Source organism: Actinia tenebrosa, unplaced genomic scaffold, assembly GCF_029948245.1.
Source record: "Actinia tenebrosa isolate PJP-AT-01 unplaced genomic scaffold, QUT_ActTen_1.0 PGA_scaffold4__44_contigs__length_22323623, whole genome shotgun sequence".
Lineage (NCBI taxonomy): Eukaryota > Metazoa > Cnidaria > Anthozoa > Actiniaria > Actiniidae > Actinia > Actinia tenebrosa.
This window is the reverse complement of record NW_028292581.1, coordinates 19,911,859-19,939,156: the sequence shown is the minus strand read 5'-3', so window position 1 is coordinate 19,939,156 and position 27,298 is coordinate 19,911,859. Positions and strand designations below refer to the sequence as shown.

Genomic DNA, 27,298 nt, shown 5'->3' with positions numbered 1-27,298 from the left:
CGAATTTAATGTTTTAGAGTAATATCATAATATTAATTATTTTTTAATGCTGTTTTCGGATTATAAATTGATCGATTCCATAAAATTCACTTCTTATTTCCGCTTTCCCCACAAATGCCGCAGTGCCTAATAAATATCAGTAAAAAACCGTGAGCTATCTGAGCGATCACACGGAGCAATTTTCTCTACAACTTGTCTCGCAACGGCGTTACGACACAAGTTGCATGGAGCATTGCAACGTGTAACCTACAGCGCATTTAGAAACTGAAAAATGTTGCAAGACAAGTTGCAGCAATCGTTGCGAAAAGTAGTTCGTTTCTACTTTTGGCAACGATTGCGTCTTCGTTGTACCGTCTTAACACTCTTGAAATTTTTGTCGCAAAACTGTTGCAAGACAAGTTGCAGAGAAAATTGCTCCGTGTATTCGTGCCTTAAGGATGTCGTGTTCCCATATAACAACCATGCATAAAATACACTCATCGACCCGGTCTTCCAGCTAGTTATATTTGGTTTATTGCAAAAGTTGCATCATTACTACAGATAATTATTATTTGGTTATTAATATATTATAATAGGTACCCAGGGTTCGGTTCTTTGCGCATGCATATATGGTTAATAGGCCATTTTCGAAATAAAAATTACCGCTGTGTTCCTTGATTATAGACTCAGTTACTCAGGGTTAACCTCGAATCAAAGTCTAAATATTCATAAATACCAACGTTAAAGTAAAGAATGCACAATTTCAACAATACAAGCACTTTGAAACCCCACAGACCTTCAATGGAACACATGAATATTCTGCACAAAGTAGAGGCTAACTTTGAGCAAACAGATACTAGAAACTAGTTTATTGGATAAAATCCTGAAACTCCAATCATTACATAATAAAGTTAGATATCAGAATGTTTTGAGAATTGTTGTACATTAAAAAAATTCAAAATCATATTTCTTTTTGCACATGATATAAAATAAGCCTTACACTCAATAAAAATGGTTCATGTGAATGCTGCGTGCGCGCGGTGTGGAGAATTAATATTAACTTATGCTGCTTCTAAGAAAAGAAAATTCAAAATTATATTTCTCTTTACACATGATATAAAATCAGCCTTTCACTCAATAAAAATGGTTCATTTGAATGCTGCGTGCGCGCGGTGTGGAAAATTAATATTAGACTTATGCTGCTTCTTCTTCTCCTTCCTCTTCCTCGTCGAATTCTCCTTCTTCTTCTGCTGTAGCGTCTTGGTATTGTTGGTATTCTGAGACCAAGTCGTTCATGTTGGATTCAGCCTGGAAAAGAATGAGTTATAATCGTTAATAAAGTTATTTTGTAAAGGCACAGTGCAACATTGCCGCGCGCAATATTGCAGACAATGTTGATGAAGTGTAGAAAAGTTTACTACATTTATAATCAGCATTAATTATAAAATAACTGTTATAAATCTCGCATTCTGATTGGTTGGGAGCGCGTGCTTTATGAGAGCACACAGCACGCACGCACCCTTTGCATTTTATAAAAGAAATAAAAAGCTTGCTTGCTGTGCTGTGTGGAGTTATAAAGCACTTGGGGATTGGCAGAACACTCGAGAAGTGTCGAGAAACACTCCGCGTCGTGCTTCACCTAACACTTCTCTCGTGTTCTGCCAATCCCCGCGTGCTTTATAACTGCACACAGTACGCGCGCACGTTTTTTATTTCTTCAACATTGCGTGCAATGAATGTACTACTTTGACGATACGGCGGCCATGTTGCCAAAAAAACTAAGATGATGAAAAACTATGAAATAGAGTTTCTAGTATTTGTCTTTCTTTTATAATTGTTAAAGGTGATCGATGCGCTATCTTAATTAATCTCTTGTTATCAATTGACATCATTACTGCAACAAAGCTTTATTTGCCCCACGGACGCCCCATAATGCGTTTTGATTCAAGATGTCTGCCATATCGTCAAAGTAGTCCATTGCGTCGTGTGACATCGCTCGCAACATCAATTGCCTGCAATTCACAACATTGGCCGCAATGTTGCACCGTGTGTTCGTAACTAACCCACCCCCTCCCCCATGGTAAGGTGCTCTTCGTGAGGTTCCCGATCACTCCACATGAACTACCAAAGGTTGATGTTGGATAAGAAAATCTCCATCTTTTTGACACCGAGGAAAGACGATTAGATAAAAACATCTCTGACTCACCTCAGTGAACTCCATCTCATCCATACCCTCACCAGTATACCAATGAAGGAAAGCCTTTCTCCTGAACATAGCCGTAAACTGCTCGCTGATTCTCTTGAAGAGTTCTTGGATGGCGGTGCTGTTGCCAACAAACGTGCCTGACATCTTGAGTCCTCTTGGTGGGATGTCACAGACTGCAGTCTTGACATTGTTGGGGATCCATTCAACAAAGTATGAGCTGTTCTTGTTCTGTACGTTCAACATCTGTTCGTCAACCTCCTTCATGGACATGCGGCCACGGAACATGGCAGCAACCGTCAGGTAACGACCATGTCTTGGATCACATGCAGCCATCATGTTCTTGGCATCAAACATCTGTTGTGTCAGTTCTGGGACGGTAAGGGCACGGTACTGCTGGGATCCACGGCTGGTCAATGGAGCAAAGCCAGGCATGAAGAAGTGAAGACGTGGGAATGGTACCATGTTGACAGCTAACTTTCGGAGATCAGCGTTGAGCTAAAAGAAATTTAAAAAAATTAAATTTAGGCACTCGTGACATTCGGACTAGTTTTTCTTTTTTTATTCTGAAGATTCTTTTCAGGTTTTGTGGAATTAATAGAGACATTTAGAATCAGGTTTACCGCTAACCGCTAGAGATCAGGCCCAGAAACACGCCTGCAAACACGGAGAAACAATCGGCATCGATGAAATTCAATATGGCGGCTCTTCCATCAACAACTTCGTTATGACGCCTTGCTAAATGTTGGAAGCTTGACGGAAAACGCCTGACGTCGAACTGCAGATTGAGGTTTGCGAAACGAACAAGAACTTAGTGCTAAAGGTCTCTAATAACTTAAGCACCATTTGGAGGACAAAATTTCGAAGACTTTTATCAGCTGATTGAAAGCCAGCAATTTGATGCAAATGAGCATGAGCCAAAGCGCAATCTCTGTTGGGTTAAAGACTAGTGAATACAAGTTATTGTAGAAGTCTACCTGGCCAGGGAATCTCAAGCAGGTTGTTACACCACTCATAGTAGCAGACACCAAGTGATTCAAGTCTCCGTAAGTGGGTGTGGTCAGTTTGAGGGTCCTAAAGCAGATGTCATATAGAGCCTCGTTATCAATACAGTAGGTTTCGTCAGTATTCTCCACCAATTGATGTACCGATAAAGTAGCGTTGTACGGCTCGACGACTGTGTCCGACACCTTTGGGGATGGGACCACGCTAAATGTGTTCATAATTCTGTCGGGGTACTCCTCGCGGATCTTCGAGATGAGAAGTGTGCCCATTCCTGACCCAGTACCTCCCCCAAGGGAATGTGTGAGCTGAAAGCCTTGTACGCAGTCGCAGCTCTCGGCTTCTTTTCGAACGACATCGAGTACGGAGTCAACAAGCTCAGCACCTTCTGTATAATGTCCCTTGGCCCAGTTATTGCCAGCTCCACTTTGACCTGCAAAATTGAAAATGTAAATAACCTTTGTAAAAAATCATAATTCCTCTGGATTTTAATTGGAATTTAGACTGGTTGATTTTTATGGAGGGAGGAAAAACGGGGAACCCGGTAAGACCTCGAAGCACAGGAGAGAAGCAACAAACAACTCTACTCACATACTACACAGGAGAGAACCAACAAGCAACTCTACTTACATACGACATCGAGCACGGCGGGACTCGAGCCCGGGTCGCATTGGTGGGAGTCAGACGCTCTCACCCCTACGACAGCCGTGCTTCCCTTTGAGCTTGCATGCTGGTATCGATGGTATAGATCCCTTTGTAGCACTTTGGAATGCACCTCAATTTGGAGGACAAAACAATAGGTTTGCAATTCTCATGAAAATGAAATTCTTTCGTTTTGGCCTCCAAATTGAGCTGCTTTGACGTCACATGCAAGGGGTCTATTAAAGGTTTGAAGGTGTATTCTCATGCTCATTAATAATTCATGAGGAAACCAGCCAATCAATGGGCTATTTTTGAGTCACATGATGTTACTAGAAACCTGGTTAGGTCATGTGAAAGGAATGAATTCATTCTCTAGTAACTGGAACACAAAATTAATTCAGTACTAGGACTGAATTAATTTTGTTCCAGTTACTCCAAGTCGAATAATCAATGAGCATGAGAAGTCATTTTAAAGCCTCCAATATCGGACTGGACGTGATTTCAAGTCCACGCAATTAGTTCAACTCCTCGGGTGCGCCTCGCACTGGAACTATTTGCTTTGACTTGAAATCCCGTCCAGTTCTCACTGTCGGCTTTGAAATATTACTTATCAAACCGGGGCTGTGCAGCGTCGGTTGTCGAAGCCATAAGCTAGTGAAAAGCGCGTGAATATATTTACTTTCGTTAATCGAAGTATTACTATGATCATCCGGGTGGATATAGTCCTGAGAAGGACTGTTTGATGTGACTAACGTTTCGACAACCTGAGCGGAAGTCATCTTCAGAGTCAAGTGAAGAATAAAGTCTATACAATAATTACTTTTGCTCATTTGAAGTTTTTGTGTGGAATATATACATTCTTTAACAAAGAAATACTCACCAAAAACGAAGTTATCAGGTCTGAAGATTTGTCCGAATGGTCCAGAACGAACAGAGTCCATGGTGCCTGGTTCCAGATCGACCAGGACAGCTCTTGGTACATATTTACCGCCTGATATGAATAAAAAGAGTTATTTAGCACAAGCATGAATACAGCCACAGTATACCAGTAGTCAGAAGAACGCTATAAAAATAATAAAATAATAATAACTTTATTGAAATATTAACCAACTGACAAACCCTTTCTGGTTTGAAAAATGTGACTTTACATATAATGATTATAACAATACTAAAACAGGACTACAAAAGTTCTGAAATTCATTTTTTAATCCCAGATTTGAACACATTTCGGTATGAAACTGTTCTTGAAGCGTTCAGTTCTTTAGGGAAATAAATCATAAGTGCGTTTCTTCTAACTTCTAACCAGTTTTGAATTCTCCGTTCTACTGCGCTATCTACTCCCCGTACAACCGGGCCCAGACATTTTAGGCGCGCAAATTTTAAGAGGAGGGTTTTGAAGATGAGTTCAAAAGGATATTATTGAATTATTCTAGTTCTCGTAAACAAGAAATAAGTTCACATCTTTAATTCCAAGAAGTTTTTATTTTTGTGGAAATCTAAATCAAGAATTCAGTGAGAATTCAGTGATAAACCCCTTCTCAAGCGCTTTTTCAAGTAACCGCGCTAGTTTGAGGCTATAGTTTCTGTGGTATAGTTTCTGCCCCAACCTTGTCGTACAACAATAGCTTACCAGTAGCTTCGTTGTAATACACGTTTATTCTCTCGAGCTGCAAATCAGAGTCACCGTGGTACGTCCCTGATGGGTCTATTCCGTGCTCGTCAGAGATCACCTCCCAAAACTACAATACAAAAATTTATATTGATGAATATCTTTGGCCATCTGCACATTGGTAAAACAGTAACAATATCTGGGGAAAAAACTGCTTAAGGCAAAACTGTGATAAACTTTTATTAAGTTTAAAGAAACGAAATAATAGCCATTTTAGACAATAAGGATAAAAGCTAAAAAACGTTGGCTTTTGAATAATATGAATGATACTCAGTGAATCTTTGCACCCAGGCTTAGGATGAAGTTTAATTTGTAAAATGATATCTGTAAAATTTGAACATGTAAAACAAGGTGTTTTAATCTGGCTAGATGTACTAGCTAGTCACTAACGTTCACAGCCAAAAGCCAGTCATATTCGAATATATTTATAGTTCTATAATAAGTTTATTTATGGGTGTGCTTAAGGTAAAACTGTGATAAACTTTTATTAAGTTTAAAGAAATAAAACATTAGCCATTTTAGAAATAAGGATAAAAGCTAAAAAAAAACGTTGGCTTGTAAATAATATGAATGATACCCAGTAGTAAATTGCGTCGTGGTTTCGATTGTAACACACGCTTATCTTGTTTTGTGGGTGTGTTGTTCGGGTTGTTTGTTTGTTTACTGGAAGCTTGTGTACCGAGTCTTAACCGTCGAAGTTGTATTGTACAGACATATTTCTACTTCTAGGCCTAAAAAGACTTTTGAAAACCATTCAAGCAATTCACTAGCATTTCAGTCTCGATTTTCTCGGGGACTTTACTTTACTTTTCGCTTACGTGGTTGATCACTAAGTCAGCTGTAAAGGTTCTAGATTATCTCGAGGACTATAGTCAAGATGCGTGACGTTCAAGTTCTAGATTATCAGTTTATTCAGAGTTCAGTCAGTCAATGATTTCACAATTCCACGCTGCAGGATTAATTTCACGAGTTCAGGTTTTCACGATTTCAGGTTTTCACGAGTTCAGGTTTTCACGAGTTCAGGTTTTCACGATTCGCTAGAATGACAATTGCAAAACCTTATATGAGAATATATTCTGTCCAAGAAAAACGGAATCAATATACTTACACATATGTGCTGTCCTGAAGATAAAATCATTCGAATTCCGGATTCATTTTTTAAGAACAACAACTTGTCTACTCTTCCCTATATCAACTCTGCCCCATTCCCACGAGCTCCTTTTCTCTCTTCCACAGGGAACCCGCTTCTATCATGCATAAGCTATAACATTCCGCCCCCTATGAACGGTCTATACTAAAACGTTCATACTATAACAGTTTCGACTAAATTATAAACGCAAAGTCTGAGTCTCTTGGTTCAAACGTCATCTTCATCTTCGGCTTCCAGCAAGCATAACTTGTGGATTGGACGTCGGTAGCTGTTTTCCTTAGTCTTCACTTCTACACTTCGAACCAAACCATCACTTCCTGGGAACACCTTAGTAACTCTGCCTAACGGCCATTTGTTCCTTGTAGGGTTTTCGTCAGCTACCAGCACCAAATCATCAATCTGTATGTTTCTCTTTGGTTGTCGCCATTTTTGTCTCTCTTGCAGTGAGGGTATATATTCTTTCAACCATCTCTTCCAGTAATGGTTGGCTAACAACTGTGCTTGTCTCCATCGTTTCTTGCTGTATTTGTCCGATTCGTCTATCATCTCAGAGGGTAGGTTGGTGGTTGGACGGACGTTCAGGAAATGACTCGGAGTTAACGGTTCGTCATCATCAGGATTCGGCGGATTTCGAGTTAGCGGTCTGCCATTGGAAATGCGCTCCGCCTCGGTAAATACGGTATGTAGCACTTCTTCGTTGACTGTCTCTTGTCCAATTATGGCTTTGATGCTTCTCTTGACAGTTTTCACAAGCCGTTCCCATACACCTGACATGTGTGGAGCTCCTGGTGTGTGAAATACCCATTTGCATCCGCGTTCCATCAGCTCCCCCGCAATCTTGCGGGAGTCTATCTCTTTAATGGCTTCCTTGATTTCTCTGTCCGCCCCGACAAAATTTGTTCCATTATCCGATCTTATTTCTTTGACGTGACCTCTTCGGTTCAGGAACCTTACCAAGACCATGATAAAGTCGTCAGTTTCCAGCGATTTTGCGACCTCCAAGTGGACGGCGCGGGAGTTCATGCACACGAAGATGGCTCCCCATCTCTTCTCGGTTACTCGTCCTCTTCCTCTCTTGATATGGAAGGGTCCAAAATAATCTACCCCTGTGTAGGTAAATGGTGGTTCATATGGGGTTAAGCGAACTTTTGGTAGCTCACCCATTTCTTGGTTTGTCGTTTGAGGTCTCTGTTTCTTGCAATCGATACATCTTCCGAGGATGCTTTTTATGGCAACTCGTGCTTGGATCACCCAGAATTGTTCTCTCAGGAGGGCTAGCACTTGCTCTTGACCACAGTGCCCGTTCTTCTCATGCAAGTAACGTATCAAGATTGTCGTAACGTGACTCTTCCGAGGCAAAATTATTGGGTGCATTGCGTCTTGGGAGATTGGTGCCTTAGCCAATCTTCCACCAACACGAAGTAGACCATCATCATGTAACTTTGGGCTTAGACTTGCTGTGGGGCTGTGTCCTTGAACTTGTTTCTTCTTCTTGAGGCTCTGCATTTCTTCGGAAAAGGCTTCACGTTGCACGATCCTAGCAACCTTCAATTTAGCGTTCTGCAGGTCTTCAGTAGAAATACGTTTCTCTTTCACGTGTCGGGACTTGATCCATTCGGTGAATTTGACTAGCCAGGCAACTCGGCGCAGGAGTACTATCCAGTTGGAATACCTCCTTGTAAGTTCCTCCACAGATGATCTGCGTTCAGGTACGGTCAGATAAGCTTCTTTCTTAACTTCCAGATCTTGTACGCTAACTTCTTCAAACTTGTTCTCGGGCCAGTTCTCTTTCGTCTTCCACAGAAACTCTGGTCCTTTAAGCCAGCGTTGGTTCTTGAGATATTCTTCAGTGTCAAGACCACGGCTTGCATCATCTGCAGGATTGTCCTTGCCTGGACAATGTCTCCACTGTTCGGGCAGTGTTTCCTCTCTGATTTCGGTCACTCTGTTTGCGACGTATGTTTGGAAACGTCGAGTTTCGTTTCTGATATAGTTTAGAACTATCATGGAGTCGGTCCAAAATGTTACTTGTTGGACATCAAGCTCTAGCTCTTTCCTCACTGTCTTGTCAAGACGCGTTGCAAGTACCGCTGACTGCAATTCAAGACGAGGGATGGTGAGGGTCTTGATAGGGGTGTTTCTGGACTTAGCCATCACAAATGAGCATTCGATTCTTCCATCATGATACTCGGCTCTCAAGTACGATACTGCTCCATACCCGACCTCGGACGCATCACAGAAGTGGTGAAGCTCAAGAGAAATTCTTTGTTCACTTGTTAGCGTAAAATAACATCTCGGTACGCATACTCGCTCCAGCAGTGGAAGATTCTCTTTCCAAGTTGACCATTTTTGTAGGATCTCGCCTTCAAGCGGTTGGTCCCACTTATACTTCTTCTTCCACAGTTCTTGCATGATTCTTTTTGCAGGCAATATCACTGGTGCTGCAAAGTTTAGAGGGTCGAAAACCGCACTAATAGTTGAAAGAACTCCTCTCATTGTATTCGGTTTCTGCAATTCTGACACTTTAAACCCAAAGGTGTCTGACTCGACATCCCAGCGTACACCGAGGGCTCTTTCTGTTGGTAGTTCTTGGAGTTTCAGATCGAGGAAGGACGTGGCTTTCTTTTCTTCTGGTATTTCAGCTAGGACCTCGCGGTCGTTGCTGATGAACTTCGTTAACTTGAAGCCTCCTTTCATACACAGCTGTGTCAGTTGCTCAGCCATGCGTGTTGCAGCGTCCGCATTAGGTAACGACTTTAGGACGTCATCGACATAAAAGTTGTTCTTTACAGTGTGAACTGTCGCAGTATCGAAGTCGTCGCTGTTGTCATCCGCTGTTTTCTTCAGGGTTGAGTTTGCTGCACACGGCGAGTCTCTTGCACCAAATATATGAACTGTCATCACATACTCTTCAGGAGGATCATCAGCATTTCCACTCCACCATAAGAATCTTAGAGAGTCTTGATCTTCTTCACGTACTCCGACTTGATGGAACATGCTTTCGATGTCCGCTACAAGTGCAACTTTGTCTTCACGGAATCGCAGTAATACGCCAAGCAGACTGTTCGTGCAGTCGGGTCCCTGAAGCAGATTCTTGTTCAATGACGTACCTTCATGTTCAGCAGCGGCGTCGAAAACAATACGCACTTTTCCTGGCTTATTAACGTTCGTAACTCCGAAGTGAGGTAAGTACCATGTTCGCGGTCCAATCTGCGAAGTTTCTTCAGCGGAGAGTTTGCGCGCGTATCCTTTCTCGATGTAGCCATTCATGGTGTCACGATACACTTCTTCGAACGCTCGATCCTTTTGAAACCTTTTCTTGAGGCTCAACAGTCTCTTTTCAGCTTGCTCGCGATTGTTTGGCAATTTCACATCATCTTTCTTCCACAGCAGTCCGGTCTCGTAATGTCCTTCTTTAAACACTGTTGTCTCTTCAAGCTTCGCTACTGCTCTCAGATCTTCTCTTGAAAGCACCTCTTTTTCTTTGACATTCTGTCTTGTTCCATAGTCATCTATCTTCCAGAATCTTTCTATCTGTTCACGTAACTTCAGGTTTTCTATGTCCGTAAAGTGCAAGTCAAGTTTCGTTCGTTGTGTTTTTCCTTCAATAGTACCCGTAATGACCCACCCAAGGGGCCCTCTCTGAGCCTGGAGCTTACAGGTAGGTTCATCAGATTTCCGTACTTCAATTATCTCGTGTGCTTCGTCAACATCCTTGCCAATCAACACAGATACCCGCGGGACTTCTACTTCCGGTACTTCAATGTCTATCAGATGAGGGTACGCATTTCTGTCGATATTGGAAGGCAAGAGGTCTTCAAAAATGCTGAATTTTTGTGATATCAACCCTTCCTCTACTGTGATTGGTTGTCCTTCACCATCGGCAGACTGTATCTGGAACTCAGCCAGTTGGAACTCTTCTTCTTCTTTATTCATCAGCGTGTTGACCGATATTCTTTTCTTTCTTCCTTTGAGTCCTATCATCTCTGCCACTTCGGCGTCAACTACGGTGGCACGGGACCCGTTGTCCAGGAGTCCATACGTCGTTATCGCACTTCCATCCGGCGCGGAGATCTTTATCGGTACCACGTGCAGAAGTATACTTTTGTCTGTATTTCGTACGTTGGTTGCGTACTGGTCGGTTTTCCTCTGTTCAGGAGCAGGCCTCTGGTCGTTACTCGGTGGATCCTTTCTTTGTTCCCTTTCTTCAGCTTTCTTGTCGACTGGGGCTGCTTTCGGTCTGGGAAAGTTGTGTAGCAGCTTGTGGTGGCGTCGCTCACTTCCGCATCCACAGTTCTCGTTCGATTTGCATTGTGTTCTTAAGTGTCCCGCTTTCAAGCAAACATGACACAGTTTATTATTCTTCACGACGTTCCATCTGTCCGTGATGTCTTTCCTTGCGAACTGTGTACAATGTAGAAGGTCGTGGCTTCCAGAGCAGCAGACACAGCGACCCGGCGTACTTGCGTTTTCTGTTTTACTACCGGCTTGATACGCTTCCTTAGGTCTGACGTCGGTCGTGAAGGTGGCGGTTTTCAGCGGAGGTTGAGCTTTCATTACCTTGTGAGTGAATCTCATTGGTCTAGCAGTGTTCGTTTTCGATTCACTGTTCCGTGATGAAGTTGTAGTGACAAAGGCGGGATCGTTCTTGATTGCTGCTTGTCTTTTCACAAATGCCGCAAGGTCCTTCAACTTCGGTGACATCCCTTTCTCTCTGATGAAGTACAGGGTATCTCCCCACCTTGCTGATAGGTAGTTTGGCAACCTACTTACGATCAGCTTCAGGTTCGACGTCGTGCTTGCTTCAATTTCGTATTCTCCTTCCAGCTTCTTCGATGCTGATTCAAGTTGTTCTGCAAAGTTACGTAGTCCTTTGTTGTCATCATGGGCTAACTTTGGACCAATGGTCAGTTTTTCGATACATGCGGCTGCAACCGCGGATGGGTGTCCGTATCGTTCCTCTAGCAGCTTCACAATATCGTCGTACTTGCATCCAGACGCTCGTTGAACTACTTCATACGCTTCTCCGCAGACAAATTTCGGTAAGAACTCCAGCTTTTGTCCGTCGGTCAATAGTCCGTCCTCTAAATTGTCTTTCAGGCGGCTTCTAAGACTGGGGAAGTCGTCAGCATCTCCGGAGAACTTTACAGGCTGCATGGCTTGCAACATGTTCAACTTCAGCATAATTGCATTGTGGGTTGTAGTTTCTTGTAAGATGGATTCTTCTCTTCGAGGTCTCTCAGAATGGTATCTTTCGTCGGCCATAACGCTTTGGGCGTGGCTCTTATCAGCGCTTTCTTCTTGCATGTCGTACCTCTTAGGAACATGGGAGTTTCTCCAATATTCATATTCGTATTCTCGTTTTATTCTCTCATCGCGGTCATCCGGTACATGGATCCGTGTGGCTTCGTTCACGACCCAATCCGTGGTCTGGTCTTCCTTTGTCAAGGGGGTGCTTGTGTAAAGGCATGGTCCACGTGGTAATTCTAGATCGGACTCTTCATCCTCTGACATAAATTCGGCTTCCTTTTCTGCTATCTTGGCTTCAAATCTCAGTTTTCTTACTGTTTTTTGCTTTTCTAGTTCAATGTCTATCTTGCGCTTTTCCATTTCCGCTTCCAATTTTGCTATTTCTTCAGCTTGTTCTGCCGTCATTTTCATCAAAACCGCGTTTTTCTGTAGTCCTCGTTTCTTCGAAGAGCTCAGCGATCTAGTTTTCGACTTAGTAGACCCCCCTGCGTAGGAATATCGGCTTATTGTCTCATTATCTCTTTGTCGGCCAACTGGCGTCTGCTCGTCTTCTCGACATTGTTGTGCCTGTCTCGAACGCTCGCATGCGGCATAGGCACACTTGTGATAATTATCTTTGGCATGTTCGTGTTGTTGTTTTACTCGTAAAAGTTCTGTTTCACTTAAATCTTCCTCGATGTAAACACTGTATTCATTCCTGTACAAATCCCATGCAAGTTCTAATTTCTTTAAATAATCAACAATTTTTTCGGTTTCGAAGCATCGTTCCACGTCTCCAACTTGGTTGACAAGTCTTGACAGGTGGGATAAATATCCCGCCAAGGAATGTTGTCTTTGTGTAATCCGTTCGGCTTTACGGCCTTCGAAATCTTTCATATTTTCTTGAATAATTCTCTTACCTCTTCGGGATCCAAGATCCAACTCTCGCTCAAGTTGTCTCCCATATTCAGACGGTCCTTTTATCATGTTTTCAAGTTGTTTTTCTAATTCGAGGATTCTTTCATGTTGTTGCTCGATGGTCAAGTTCGGGTTTCCTTCGGCATTCATCTTGTGTTTTCTTTCTCAATCAGTTCGTTCAGATTTGACGATATGTCGAATTTTGTAAAGGTTCTAGATTATCTCGAGGACTATAGTCAAGATGCGTGACGTTCAAGTTCTAGATTATCAGTTTATTCAGAGTTCAGTCAGTCAATGATTTCACAATTCCACGCTGCAGGATTAATTTCACGAGTTCAGGTTTTCACGATTTCAGGTTTTCACGAGTTCAGGTTTTCACGATTCGCTAGAATGACAATTGCAAAACCTTATATGAGAATATATTCTGTCCAAGAAAAACGGAATCAATATACTTACACATATGTGCTGTCCTGAAGATAAAATCATTCGAATTCCGGATTCATTTTTTAAGAACAACAACTTGTCTACTCTTCCCTATATCAACTCTGCCCCATTCCCACGAGCTCCTTTTCTCTCTTCCACAGGGAACCCGCTTCTATCATGCATAAGCTATAACATCAGCAATGAGCAAAGTCACCCCGTAAAAAGCAAATTAAAAAATATATACGTTTTTAAGTATCGTAACATCTAAAACATCTAACCTTAGCACCAATTTGGTTTCCACACTGTCCAGCCTGTAAATGTACGATTTCTCTCATTTTGTAAGAATATAAGACCCTTATCTAATCTGACTGAGGTTTGAACGATTCTGCGTCTGTGTCTAAAATGAGTTGAGTTGATTGTAAGCTCCCTGATAAATCACTGGTTGCTAGGCGGCCGTTACCAACACAGTACCAAAAACAATAGCGTCAACACCCAAGAGAATGCAGTGCTTATATAAATAATGATTACTAGTACAAGCGAACCAAACGAATTAACGAGGTTAAATACAAATTCTAATTGTAGTTATACTAATTATGCTCTAATTGAGTTGCACTAATCTTCATGATTGGATTACAAAATATTTTTTTTAGCAAAACACGCCGTTTCTTTCCTACGAAACTCTATTACCATTAGATGACGACATTTTCCAGATTACTAAGCATCTACTTAATTATGTATTGAAGCTTTTATTTTCATTAGTCATAGCCGGTTGGTTTTTTATAATCACCCAGTTCAAGCAAATATTAGATGAAATTTTCAGACGATAAGCAAGTTTGCTTACGATTAATTAAGTTTGCTCTGAGTTCGACAGATTTGAACTTTGTGTTGTTTGCTTAAATGAATTGAAGGACAATCTTTACAAAGTCAAACCACTTGAAAACATAGTCTACATTTAATTGGGATTGTAACGGTTAGATAAACAAACTAAGTATTGCTTTGTTTGAATGGTTTTATGAGGGGTGATTTGCTGTCATGACGACACTTGGATGGCGTCGTCATGATTATTATCAAAAAATCTAAAACTCTTAAATGTCAAACTCCGTCAGGCACGGCTAACTCGAAGATTTAATTTCAAGTTAGCATTTTAGGAGAGATAACTAGCTAAAAACTAGTGTGAGCTGCGTCGGTGTTTCTAATGAAACAGTAATGATAAAAAGGTAAACTATACACCGTGAAAAGATGAAAAAACTTACTGACGTTGCGGACGTACTAGCCCTTCGTCGGAGTAAAATACGAAGGACTAGCGTCCGAAACGTCAGAAAGTTTTTTCATCTTTTCACGGTGTATAATTTACCCTTTTATCATTACTTAGCATCATGTTAGGTTTTGCTGAGGGAGGGAAAATGAACAACCCGGAGAAAAACCCTCGAATCAAGGGAGATCGAGATCTAGCAAATTCTACTTAGATGAAGATGCCAAATTAACGAGTCTATAATGATAGTGGATAATCAGTTCGTCATTATAAAGAAGAAGAAAAAACCTTGAAACCATACATACGTTAACGCTTTGACTCAAAGACGTTAGGACCAGCCCAGTAAACAATACGGACAAAGACATTATTTTTGACTAAGAAGTGGTGCGTTCCCTCCGTCTATCGTGTGGAAAATTTTTTTGCCGTAAAATAATATTTTGGAACCGTGGCCGAGTATAAAAATCAAATAAATTGTTGGGCTTCCAAGACTGAGTTTTAAAAAAGCACGGTCGAGCGAGAAGCTAATATTCCCACCGTATTCTTTTAAAAAATTTGTTTATTCATTTTCGTTTTAAAGATAATAGTACTTTTGCAACGAACTGTCACGTTCTGATATAGTGCAGTTTTCGTATGACTGTGAAAAGCTCAGTGCCGTAAGCGCGACGTAACGTGACCGTGATACTTTCTAGAATTTTAATTGGCTGATTTTTTTCACGCGCAATATGATTGGCCTAAAAGTGCCGTGATCTTGGCGTGACCGTGTCCGCGCCGTGTTTATGCCGTGTTCCGGGTATTTGATTGGATGGAGAGTAAATTCTCGTGCAACGTGATTTGTCTGGCGTATCCCTTGCTGTGTTACGACCGTGTTCGTGCCGTGAACTTTTCACAGTCATACGAAACTACACCATCACTTTCACTACAAATCAATAGCCCGTTTTCTCAAGGTTGCGTGCGCATCCAAATTTAAGGAACTTGACGGGTCACGATACTAGAACACAATGCTATGATTTTTTTTTTTTTTTTTTCCCGATAAGAATTAACAAAATCGATTATTCTCCCCTTTAAATATAAAACTGTATTCTCAAGTTTACTAAATTTACATTTATTAGTTTTGTGGCCCTTCAGTCAAGTTCAGCAAAAGGTTACTTGGGAAAGGCTCTGCTGGATAGTAAACAAACTTTTAAACGCTTCGTATCTTGAAATCTAAAGTATCGTATAAGGGAAAAAAAGTATTTTTGAAAAAATTTTGGATACAACATTAGTAATGCAGCAAAAAAATTTTTAACATAAAGAAAGTCCATTTTCTTCTTTCTTCCTTCCTTTCTTTCTTTCTTTCTTTCTTTCTTTCTTTCTTTCTTTCTTTCTTTCTTTCTTTCTTTCTTTCTTTCTTTCTTTCTTTCTTTCTTTCTTCCTTCCTTTCTTTCTTTCTTTCTTTTTCTTTTCTTTTTCCTTTCTTTCTTTCTTTCTTTTTTCTTTCTTTTTCTTTCTTTCTTTCTTTTTTTTCCCATCCAGTAAAAATCTCGTGCCAATCTAGTGCAAAAGGCCTAACGAGTACTAATTTGATGCGCAATGTTATCGGAAATACAATGGAGACAAAGTGAGCGCAGCATGGTAAACACTTATGTATTGAACGTAATAAGATAGTCTATGAGTACCTAATCTACCTTACGACAACTTTGTTAGCATGATAATGAAGCCGCCAGAGTTGGTGACTTTACTGAGAAGCTCCATTATATATAACGACGAGTTGTTTGGAAAAAGGCGTTTTGAATGATGTCTTTAGTTTACAACTATTATGATTAGAATTAACACTTAACATTTTTTTTCCTTTTTCAGATTTACATTCCCTTTTTAGTTATCTTCCCTTTTTTTCTTTCTTTACTTTTTCATTTTGATTCTTTTTTTCTTTTTTTTCAATTCATTTTTTTCTTTTCTTTCCTTTCCTTTCCTTTCCTTTCCGTTTCTTTACTTTCCTTTTCTTTGCTTTCCTTTTCTTTTCTTAGTTCTTTTTTTTCTTCTTCTTCTTCTTCTTCTTCTTTTTCTTTTTCTTTTTCTTTTTCTTTTTTTTCTTTCTTCTTTTCTTTTTCTTTTTCATTTTAATTAATTTTTTGATTTATTTATATATATTTTTTAATCTCCTAATTTTTTAAAATGTGTATTTGTTTTGTCATACAAATCATTTTCAAATTAACAACCTAAATTGCCATTACATTTACATTATAGCATCATTTACTTTTTTGTTCAGTTACCGGCACATATTATCTTACTAAAAAATACGTCAATAAAATAAAATAAAACAAAAAAAGGAGGATCCGATCCCTTGCAAAAAAGGTGATCCATGACAAAAAGCATAATCCCTCTACTAGTAACATCTATGTCGATAATGAAAGAAACCCGCGCCGACTATTTTCATTTATGTAATAGACTTTTCAAGGGGATATAATACACTCAAGTCATATCCGAGACTGATTACCATACTCAGATATAATCAAGCTAAAAAGAAACATTGATATCAGTTTTCGTGCTTATTTTCTTTCAAGCTGAATATCGCTATGGATAACATCGCACAGAAAATGCCCTTGTTACAGTCAACAGTTTTAAATTGTAATAGTTTTAACGACGACGCAAATGCACCAAGCAAGCAAAGAGAGTTGGTTAGCTACCTGGGTAATGTCAAGATACTTCGTCCGCTTGATTTGGAAATGAGCGGCTCCGTCGTGGAGATTTACGAGAACTCAAAGAAGAAGCGAAAAAGCAATACATTGCCTATATTTGAGGTTGATTTTTGCAACGATTCGCTTTGTTTGATTCCAGTGGATGAAGACGAAGGACAGGCTATAGAGTTCTGTTTGAAGAGAATCACTTGTTGTGGTGTCGATAGCAAAAAGAAAAGGATAGTCGTCTTCAATTACCATGACACGACTAGTGCACAAGATGGTCTTCATTTTCAAACCCATGCTTTGCTCTGTGATTCTGAGAAGACAGCAAAACTATTGGCCATACGAATTGGAGAAATCTTCAAAGATAAACAAACGTATCAAACTAAAGTTACTAACTGAAAGGGATGTTTGTGGCCACAAAAAACATTTTGAATTCCTGGGATGAATAAATCTGACCTGGCAGAAAGCAAGGCGTAAAGCTCTTGAAGTACCGATTATCATAAATATTCTTTACCCTATAGGGCGATCTTTATTTACGTTTATTCCTCATTAGCATAAAAAATTCAAGCTACAAGCAAATCGACTCCAGTAATCGAAAGAGAATGTCTTATTTAGTAAGTACTGAAAATTTGAGAGTAATATATCTAATATTTTGGGAGTAAAATGTTTGAGAACACTTTAAATTAAAAAATTTTTCTGTGAAATATAATCAATGAAAATCATGCTTTAAAATAGAGTTCTATGTTTGCTTCCTAACAAAAAAAAAAAAAAAAAGAACAAAATAATTAGAAATCGGGAGCATTTTTTTTTTTTTTTTTTTTTTTTTGAATTTTTGGCAAGCCTTTGAACACAAGTGCTCTAAAGTTCAAGAAATTCTGGTCTCAAAAAATGGATTATGCTAGAGCCCTCGTTCTTCGCCGCAGGCCAGAAGAAACGCAGGCTCTGGGTACGAGATTGCCTTGCGCATCTCATTCCCTGAGCCTGCGTTTCTCTTGGTCAGTACCAAGAAAAATGGGAACCCTGCACGCGACTGGTGGCGTGCGCTGCTAATGCGCCGCCTCTCACCCATGCGACCTGAGTTCGAATCCTGTCGATCTCGATGTCGTATGTGAGTAGAGTTGTTTGTTGAAACAAGATAAAATAAAGAGAGCGACCGCAGGTCGAAGGGGAGTACAGCGAGACCACATATACCCATCAGTGCGCTGGATATAGAACGGCCTTAGCAGGTTGGAAAAGAAGTGATAAGATATGCTGATAGGTTTTCATATATATTCGTACCAGTGGGACCTGTGAGAATACTGGATAAAATCTGACGTAGGCACGTAACCAGAGCTCCTCGGTCTTCGGGGGTGGAACGAGACCGGGAAGCTCTGGGGACAGAATGAGAATGGCGTTAGGGGTTTCCTCGAGGAAGAAGGAAGAAAGAGAGAGGAAGAGAAAAAGTAGAAAAGAAAAAACAAAAGTGCAAAGAAAACAACAACAACAACAACAACAACAACGAGAAACAAACAACAACAAAGAAGCAAAATAAACAAATAAACAAATAACTAGAAAAAATAGCAAAAAACGACTAACAATAAGCTAAATAAGTAAACAAAAAATTTAAAAAGTTTCACGAAACATAAAATAATTAACAATTATTCGCCTCAGGGTCAGTGAAGATAAGCCGGAATATTTACCGAGGTGCGAGTCTTCCTTTGGCGTGGTAAATATTCCCGATATTCATTGAGCCTGAGGCGAAAATTTGTTTTGGTATTTTTAACATAAGTGAATTTAATAAATGAGGTAGTATAGAGCGAGGTTTTTTCTTTTTTCTTTTCATATTTTAAGTATCTCTGCAAGCGGGACAAATCGAAAAAAAGAGCTGCACTATATTTAGTATATACCCGCATAAGACATCAATTGTGACCAATGGGCGCGCTGGATTTATTATATTCACTTGTGTAAAAATACTTATGTCTTTTATCTAAACGAGAATATTGAAATACGTGTCTATAATATTGTCCTCAGGCGCTTCTTATAAGTTTTCCGGGAGCTTTTGCCAACCATTTATCCTCAGAAACCCGCCAAATACTTTCCAGTATCACGAGCATCACGTACGTTCGACATGTGACGTCACGCTATCACGAATCAGGGAAAACACAGCCAATCAACTTTTTATAGTTGCCTGGGGATAATAACGGAAAAAGGGGAAAAGAAGTGCGCCATTAATTACTAGATTAATTACTGATTTGAAAATCTTTACTACCACTGACGAATAGCCAAAAGAAAAAAAACTTGACTTACGTTAAACAGAGATTTTTTTAAACAAAATTTGTGCCCGGCTACACATTTCTGAAGAATTTTTTTTACAGCAAGCTAAGCTGCAAAAGGTCTAACAGAAATTATAATACAGTGACTTTTTTTTGAGGGGGGGAGGGGTGGGGTGGGAAATAGACAACCTTTTTATTCGAATCATATATGTTTCGGGAGTCCCGCTGTTAATATAATTCAAATCTAAAGATTAGCTACCAATTTGTACTTAATATCTGAGTTGTTTACAAAGTTTAAATCGAGTAACTTCCTGAAATGGCGTAACATGCTTAGAACGGCTGTGCTTAGTTGGGCAAAAAAGGACCTGCCGCGCCTGCCCGCTGCGTAAAATAACTGCAGCCGGATCATAACTCATAAGCTGTTAGTGAACCAGTAGAGGATAATTTTTTGAATGAATTATTCTCTTATTCAGTGGCAAGCCATATCAGTGTGAATCCGTATGTAAGGTGTTCAGTAATGTGTTCTCCCCGTTCTCTGCAGAAGAAAAGGGCGTAAATTTAGCACTGAAACAACCTCTTGAATGATACTGCAATTCAGAGCACGGCTAACTTACAGATCTAACCCTGAAACAACCTCTGGACTGATCTAAGTCAGGGCACGGCTAACTTACAGATCTAACCCTGAAACAACCTCTGGGCTGATCTAAGTCAGGGCATGGCTAACTCACAGATAGAACCCTGAATCAACCTCTGGGCTGATCTAAGTCAGGGCACGGCTAACTCACAGATAGAACCCTGAAACAACCTCTGGGCTGATCTAAATCAGGGCACTGTTGCATATGCTAGCTCACAGATCGAGCTGAAATATAGCTTTTTAGATTTCGTGAGAGGGACGAAAACTGGAGAACCCGGAGACAATTACTCGAATCAAAAGACAGACGGTCTAACAAAATCTTCAAACCCTGATGTTATGCCGAGTCCAGGAATCGAACCGCTACTCCACCCTTGATTAATGGCGTGGCGGAAACTGAGATAGAAAACATGGTAAATGAATAGCGATTTTAATAACATAGTCTTTTGCTACTAGCAAATATGACAGGAATGGAAATGTGGAACCTGTAGCAATCTATCGGATCCGGCCATCAAAAAACTTTAAATTAATGAGGCTATTTCCATAAAGTGTTGTGCATTCCTTCATGCACTATGATTGCTAATCAACAGACGCAGCTGTAGATGCGTATATTTTTTGTGTACTTAAATGACAATATAAAATATAATTGAACGTGTGGTAGTGTGGCGGAGTGAAAGTGGGCGAAAATAGAAACCACGATGAGAAAATTTACCAACGATGAGCGGCCCACGATGAAAAAAAAAAAAAAAAATTTGTGCATACTTTTTACCTTATTTTTTCTTCTTAGTCGCAGTTCGAAAATACTAATACCAAAACTTAGCCGCTAAGAAAGTCTTAAAAGATATTTAAAAGAAACAAATAAAAAAAGTCTAATCATAGAATTAAGATATTATTTTCTCAAAAATTTTAGTGTTGAGAAAAAAAATTGATGGAATATGATCCTATTTGGTTATGCTTTTCTCTCTTTTTAGGGACTGTTTATTTCTCTTGCTTGCATTTTGCTTGCTATACTGGTCATTACAAAATGGCTTTTGAAAATGATGGTATGAATAGATAACACTGAGTTTGTTTTGTATATGGAATTATTCGATTATCTTTGAACAGTTTAATGTAATTCTAAACTATTTACAAGACTATTTCATATCCTTTAAACGTTCACAGAACACTAACCAAAAGTCGGGAACCGATTGAATACGAGTCAAACACATAAAAAAAAGAACTATATTTTAAAACAGTTGCAAAACAAACGGATGTTTTATTTTAAATATATGCTCGAATAGTTTCGATATGACTGACAGTTTTAATCCGAGGAGTTTTTAACTCAATTCTTGGCTCATTTATCAATAAATTTTCTTAGCTTTTTCACTTTCTTGCAAAAATTTCAGCAGCCGTGAGTTCATACACGCAAAATTACCGAATTCATTGGAAGTAAAAGCATGACGGTATAAATACAATATAATTTTCCGGTTTGTTGTTTTTACTATTGAACATTTGTTGTCGGGATTTTTAAGCATTTAGTCGTAATGTTTAACACCAAATTAATCATTAAGATGTAAAACTTTGTTTTAAAGAGAATAATGACAAAGACTGAATAAAATATATTTAAAAATACAACTATTATACAATTTGATTGAACTAACCGAAATAATCGTGGAAAACATATGAATAACACATAAAAACATTACTCGTAAGAAGCTAATTGATGGCATTTGTAAACTTCACAAATTGCTCTCTAAACATACGTAAAGCGGAATTTCTTTCCTTTTAATCTTATAAAACGATAAAAGAAAAAAGGACAATAATGTGGGTATTTTTAGAACCAATTTGGGGGAAGTAGATAAAATTTATAATATTTTAATTAATTTGATTTTTAAAGATGCATTGACGCAGAGGAAGAAGTAGCTTGTCTACTATTTAATTCAATTATCTCGCGAGATGAAGGAAAACGTGTACATATTTGTTCATTTTGTAAATATTTTTCTGATTATTTAGCGAGCATATGTCTAAGGACAGTTAATGGTTTAATGGTTTGAAATCAGAAATTCTTGTGGTCAGATGCCATGAAATGAAGGATTCACTGAATCCATCCTGACTCTGCCAGAGATTCACCCGGTTGACCTTTTACGATCCATCCATTTTCACTATTCGTAAAAACTTATCTGTTTAGACTAATTTGTTTTATAGTTTCTTTATTCTACACACAGGAAGATCATTTGAATGTTACAGAGCGATCCTGGAAGCTCTCTGCACTAAGCGTCGTTCTACACGAGCGACATTCAAGAGATGGGTATTCAGTCTGTCATATAATAAGCTTGAGCATCAATAACTGGAGAGAGTTTTATATTCGTTGTACGATTTTATGCTTAAGACCCCAAATAGCACAAATACCTTCAACATTTAATCCCTAAATGTCAAGCAGAATATTGAGCACACGTCTTACAAGACGAAAGAAAATCTTTTGCGAATAAGAGTTAGTTGAATTTTAAAAGGATTTTTTGATTTGAATAAGATTTCCGATTGCACCAAGAAGTCTTGTTAAGTCAATGTTGTGTTGAGCCGACATGACTGCGCGCAGTGTTTATATAAACTTTAAACGACAGAAACACCTTCTTGATTCCTAAAGAATGGTTTTATTTCTCCAATACTTGATCCTGGAAGTATTTACAATATCCTGGCAGTGCATAAGTAGATTGAAACACTAGCATGAAGGATTCAGTGAAGATAATTCCAATGCTACGTGCAATACTCCATCATCCCATCAGTGCACTAGACGCGATTACAATAGCAGTTATAGCGTGACATACTACTGGGGCGGCCCTGATATTTCTTGATTGCCTTCAATTATATTCCATAGAACACAAGTAAGCACAATTTACTTAGACACAGTTTACTTCCCAAGGAATCGGCATTCCGTTCAATTAGCTTTCATATCAAAATAAACTTGAGCGTTAAATCAATAACATTACCTCTAAAGTGTTTACACATCCGTGGAATATAAGTTCTGAACCAACGACCAATGTTCGATATCTTTGATATTGAACGAAAAATCCGTAGTATTTATCGCGTCTTTTTGGCTAGAATTGTCTTCGCTATTTGCAGCTCCGTCTACTAGTTGAACTTGTTCGACTACACTCGAAGATTCCTCTTCTATCTCGTTAAAGTTGGTAATGGAAGATGTCTCCATTATATCTCGTATCTCAGCGTTAAACGAACTCATGCTCGTATCGTCTCTAGAAGAATCTGTAATTTCCCAATCATGTATCCCGTAACTTCTACCAATCCGGGTATCTTTTTCCCCTTTTCCCTTCGGTTGGAATTCTTCACTAGCGCTTAGCGTCCCGCGTGAGTTTTTTAAATCAAAATACTTTCTCTGTTCCGATAGACTACTTTGGCTGAGACCCCTCGCGTGTAGTTTTCGGTTTTCGAGGTCCTCTTGATGGGCCTTCTGAGCTTGGATTCTAAATGCTTTGGAAATAACTTTGGCCAAGCTTTTTGCCTCTTCTTTTGTCTCACATAGCAAAGCATGGCAATTCACTAAATCTCCTTTCACTCCAAATTGATAATTGTAGAAGAACAACTTCTGATGTCTACCGTAAACACCACAATATAGTATTCGTTTGAGACTAAAGCCCCTCTCTTCGTCCTCTGTCTTGTCAGGATCTCGTAAGATAAGGGCTTCCTTGGTAATTACTAACGAACAACGGGTTAATTTTCTAAATCGACTTCTCTGTCTTGTGTAAATATCGTCCACAGTCTCGCACATTTGGGTTAAGTCCGGTTTATACAGCTCTTCACATCCAAGGTATCTGACTTTGTAAGTTGGTCTGTGTTTGTCGAGGTCAACCTTAGTGTAATCTTTCTCGTCGTCTTCGATGACTGTAGTATCTGAACGGCATGTAAACAGCTTTAGCATACCTTCTTGTTATTCTCCTTGGAAATGCTTTTGCTTTTTCGCCTGATGTCATCAAGACCTTTCCCCCAGCCTCATCGCGTACAGTTCAGCAACTGGGAATTATCGAGCTGTCTTGCTTGGAGCATATTTCATAAACATCACTTCGAGCGATCGTCGAGGCGGAAATAACACAAGAAACTGTATAACCGGACTGCCTTCACATCTGTTGGTAAAAGCTCAGTACTCTCCGGTCAAAGACACAAGTGAATAAGTACCAACAAATCGCTCAACTCTTAGAACTTGCTCAACCGATGATTATGTAGGATGTTGCTCGCGAACGTATTAGTCAACATTCAATATAGCCTTGCTTTAATCCTATTACAAGGCCGAAGTGGGGAAAAATAGTGTTCCTTGAATGACTCAAAATCGTCGAGGGATACAGCTTGGTTTCGAAGTGTAGTTTTATGATATGATCACTGGAGATCCAAATATAGCTCTTCATCGAATTTCTAATTTCTAATGAAAGGCTGTTGTTGACATGACATGGCTTTTAATTAACCATTACACTCAAGGCGACACCTTACTGTTGGCTTTGTTTAGGGGTTTTTGTAAACACAACGCTCCGATGCTCTAGCATGCAGATGATTCAAGCCTTGGCTCAAAGCTGGTTGACCGTAAAAAGTCCAAACTCACAAGTAATTAATCTTGGGTGATTAAAACAATTCTGTTATGGCAAGGAAATATACAGTGTCGTTTGAGTGGAAGGGAGCGCGGATGATTGGCCTATGTGTTGCGTGACATACACCAGATATCTGATAGCATTGCCCCTCTTGCCTCTCGCTTCGAAAACCAATGCGGAAACTCTATCGTTCTTCTGTCAAAATGTCCTTTCTTGAGTTTTCTATGTCATATCAATCAGCAAAATCCTATCAAATTCTATGTTATCAAATCTCTTGTACACGGGAATAAGAATACCAAGCAAGCCAGACGGAGACAGGTGAACTGTAAGTTGAGTCTCATTTCGGGCAGTGGGCATTTTATGATCATCCATCAGCGAGCCAATTGCGCCTGTTAGTCATAAAGTACCACGCATTTGACGTCACACCTGCTATAATTACAATAATTAACCAATTGCGATACGTAAGTACGCGGAAGTTTAGGCCAAAAATGGACACTTTTCTATGAGATTTTCACCAGAAAACAAAGCTTTCATATCTTTATCATATTTATACAATAACTGGCCGTTTGTTTATCAGGGACTAAGATAACTAGCAATCACTGATTATGAACCGCTAAACTTACTGACGCATCGAGGATGACAGATCTAGATATGACAATGAATAGTAAAATGTGCCGCGCTGAAATCTCAATATTTTGGCATTGATCTTTCCTTGTTGTCTCAGCAAAACACCGCTGCTAGATTATCCGTTGGTCTGGGACTCTCTTTCCCCCTCCACAGCCACCCTTCCCGAACCCCACAAAGGCTAAATGTGTGGCCAAAAAATGGTGTTTGCTGCATTCCAAAACAAAAACTGTTTTGTCTGGTTTTAGATGTGCTTACACTAATAGATAGGCTCCTATCAACCCACTTACGTTCTACTGATGCAAATGGAAAGGTTTAGTCTACCCGTTTTCTGGCAGTTGAAGGATGACATCCGGTGGCAATGAGTTTTAGTCTCGTTAGCGAAGTTGAATTTAAAACCTTGTTTGTAAGTTTTCTTAAACATCGAATTTACTCAGCGCTCGATTCTTGAAAAGCGCAAGCCGAAGTGTAGGTCCTTCCACGGCGAACTAAAGATAACACCCACGGCCATCCGCCGCGATTCCTCGGATCTTCAAAATGCGTTTTCCTTTTTTGTTTTGTTTATTTTGTTTTTGTTTTGGCAGTGATTAATCATTACAGCCCGATCTATGATAGTCTGCGAGGCCAGGAATGCCTGCCATGTAGGCTAGATCTGATGTGGATTCGACTGTGATAGCGCAAAACAGAATACCAAAACTAAATGAATTTTCATATACGATAATGAAGGTATTTTGAAATTCCTTTAAGATATTTTTAAAAGCATTATTTTGTGACTACGGGAGTAGCAAAACTGGAAATCAGGAAAGAAAAAGAAAAGAAAAAGAAAGAAAGAAAGAAAGAAAGAAAGGAAGGAAGGAAGGAAGGAAGGAAGGAAGGAAAGAAAGAAAAGAAGAAAGAAAGAACTAAAGAAAGAAAGAAAGGAAGAAGGAAAGAAAGAAACTGAAAAAAATAAAAAAATAGATAAATAAACGAAAAAAATTACTGCCTATTTTTCGTTATCATTTCTGATCTTCCCACATTTCTATTCTAACAGTGTTACACGTAATAGAGAGATCGATTCTTAGTTTTTCTTTCCCATTTAATTCTATTACCACATCATATCAATATTACTTGCCGTCCGTATAAGCCTTGTGGTGATTAGATCTGAGTTCCGGATTTATTTCATTTCACTTTTAGAAAAACTAATCAAAATTAATAAGCTAGTCTTATACCTGTGAATAATCCAGACCCGAACAGATGTTACAGTGCTAAAATTAGTTTTCATTCAATTTCGAAAACCTAAATTGATCCTTCGATTAAATTAGAGTAAACAGCGTATTTCGCCTTTCTCTTGACCACCACATGACGTTAACTTGACCACAACTGCTAGTTTGGATTCAACGGAATGTTTTCAACAATAATAAACTCAAGCTTGGAACAAAATCAAGCTTGGGGTATTGTTAAGCAATTGGGACATCAGCCCTGTAACTATTAATTAAATGAGAATTAAAAAATAAAGCCATCATGGAGACATCCATATTTTGGAATAGCGTGTCTTAAGATTTCCGTAAGGTTAGCTAAGCCTAATAGTGTAACCTTTGACAGAATGGTGATTAAAAATGCTGTTACTACTAAGGGTTTCTGATCAAACAGCTGTTTCGGTAAACTGTTTGTAGAATCGCTAAAGCGAAAAACCATAAAAGCGTGGAATGCAGCCCCCTGGCGTGCTAGTTCAACTAAAAGTTCAAATATTTGCTACATGATGATGCGGCGAAAGGTTGTCGCCCGCAGAATAGCTTACGGGAACAGCACCGGCCTAGTTATAGATTCTAGGGACCTCAGAAGATAAGCGGCCGAAATAGTCACACACTCACAGCATACAAATTGCCACGCTGTCACGATTTATCCTGTGTCCCGAAGGTGTCGACTTAGAAGAGAGAATATACAAAGAACTGAAATAAATCGTCGTTGTTTTAGGAGGGTAGAACTGACTTACAAACCTGTGGCCCTCGTTCCATGATGGAAACGATTTAGAAGTCGATGTGCTCGGAAAGATGGCAGCTGGAAAACCCGGAGAAAAACCCTCGAAACACTGGAGAGAACCTGGGAGAAAA

General features: G+C 39.4%; 2 protein-coding genes across 4 annotated transcripts; both read right to left on the bottom strand.

The window, feature by feature from the left end:
• Positions 1-960: 960 nt before the first annotated feature.
• On the bottom strand, positions 961-27,291 carry LOC116296509 (tubulin beta chain). 3 transcript variants are annotated; one of them, XM_089037253.1, is made up of 6 exons: positions 27,185-27,291; positions 5,457-5,565; positions 4,707-4,817; positions 3,160-3,617; positions 2,186-2,680; positions 961-1,287 (listed from the first exon to the last, which is right to left on the bottom strand). In XM_089037253.1, the coding sequence occupies exons 1-6, from the start codon at positions 27,200-27,202 to the stop codon at positions 1,174-1,176; spliced, it is 1,305 nt and encodes a 434-aa protein (XP_088893379.1). In that variant the 5' UTR covers positions 27,203-27,291; the 3' UTR covers positions 961-1,173. The 3 variants fall into 3 exon arrangements, with proteins under 3 accessions (XP_088893379.1, XP_088893377.1, XP_088893378.1); XM_089037251.1 differs by lacking the exons at positions 961-1,287; positions 2,186-2,680; positions 3,160-3,617; positions 4,707-4,817; positions 27,185-27,291 and adding an exon at positions 6,314-13,402 and having other exon boundaries at positions 5,486-5,565; XM_089037252.1 differs by lacking the exons at positions 961-1,287; positions 2,186-2,680; positions 3,160-3,617; ... (1 more) ...; positions 5,457-5,565; positions 27,185-27,291 and adding exons at positions 5,748-6,532; positions 6,604-13,402.
• On the bottom strand, positions 22,183-25,379 carry LOC116304485 (uncharacterized). The gene has a single exon (XM_031714227.2). It carries the CDS (start codon positions 23,921-23,923, stop codon positions 22,988-22,990), a length of 936 nt encoding a protein of 311 aa, XP_031570087.1. The 5' UTR covers positions 23,924-25,379; the 3' UTR covers positions 22,183-22,987.
• Positions 27,292-27,298: the final 7 nt, after the last annotated feature.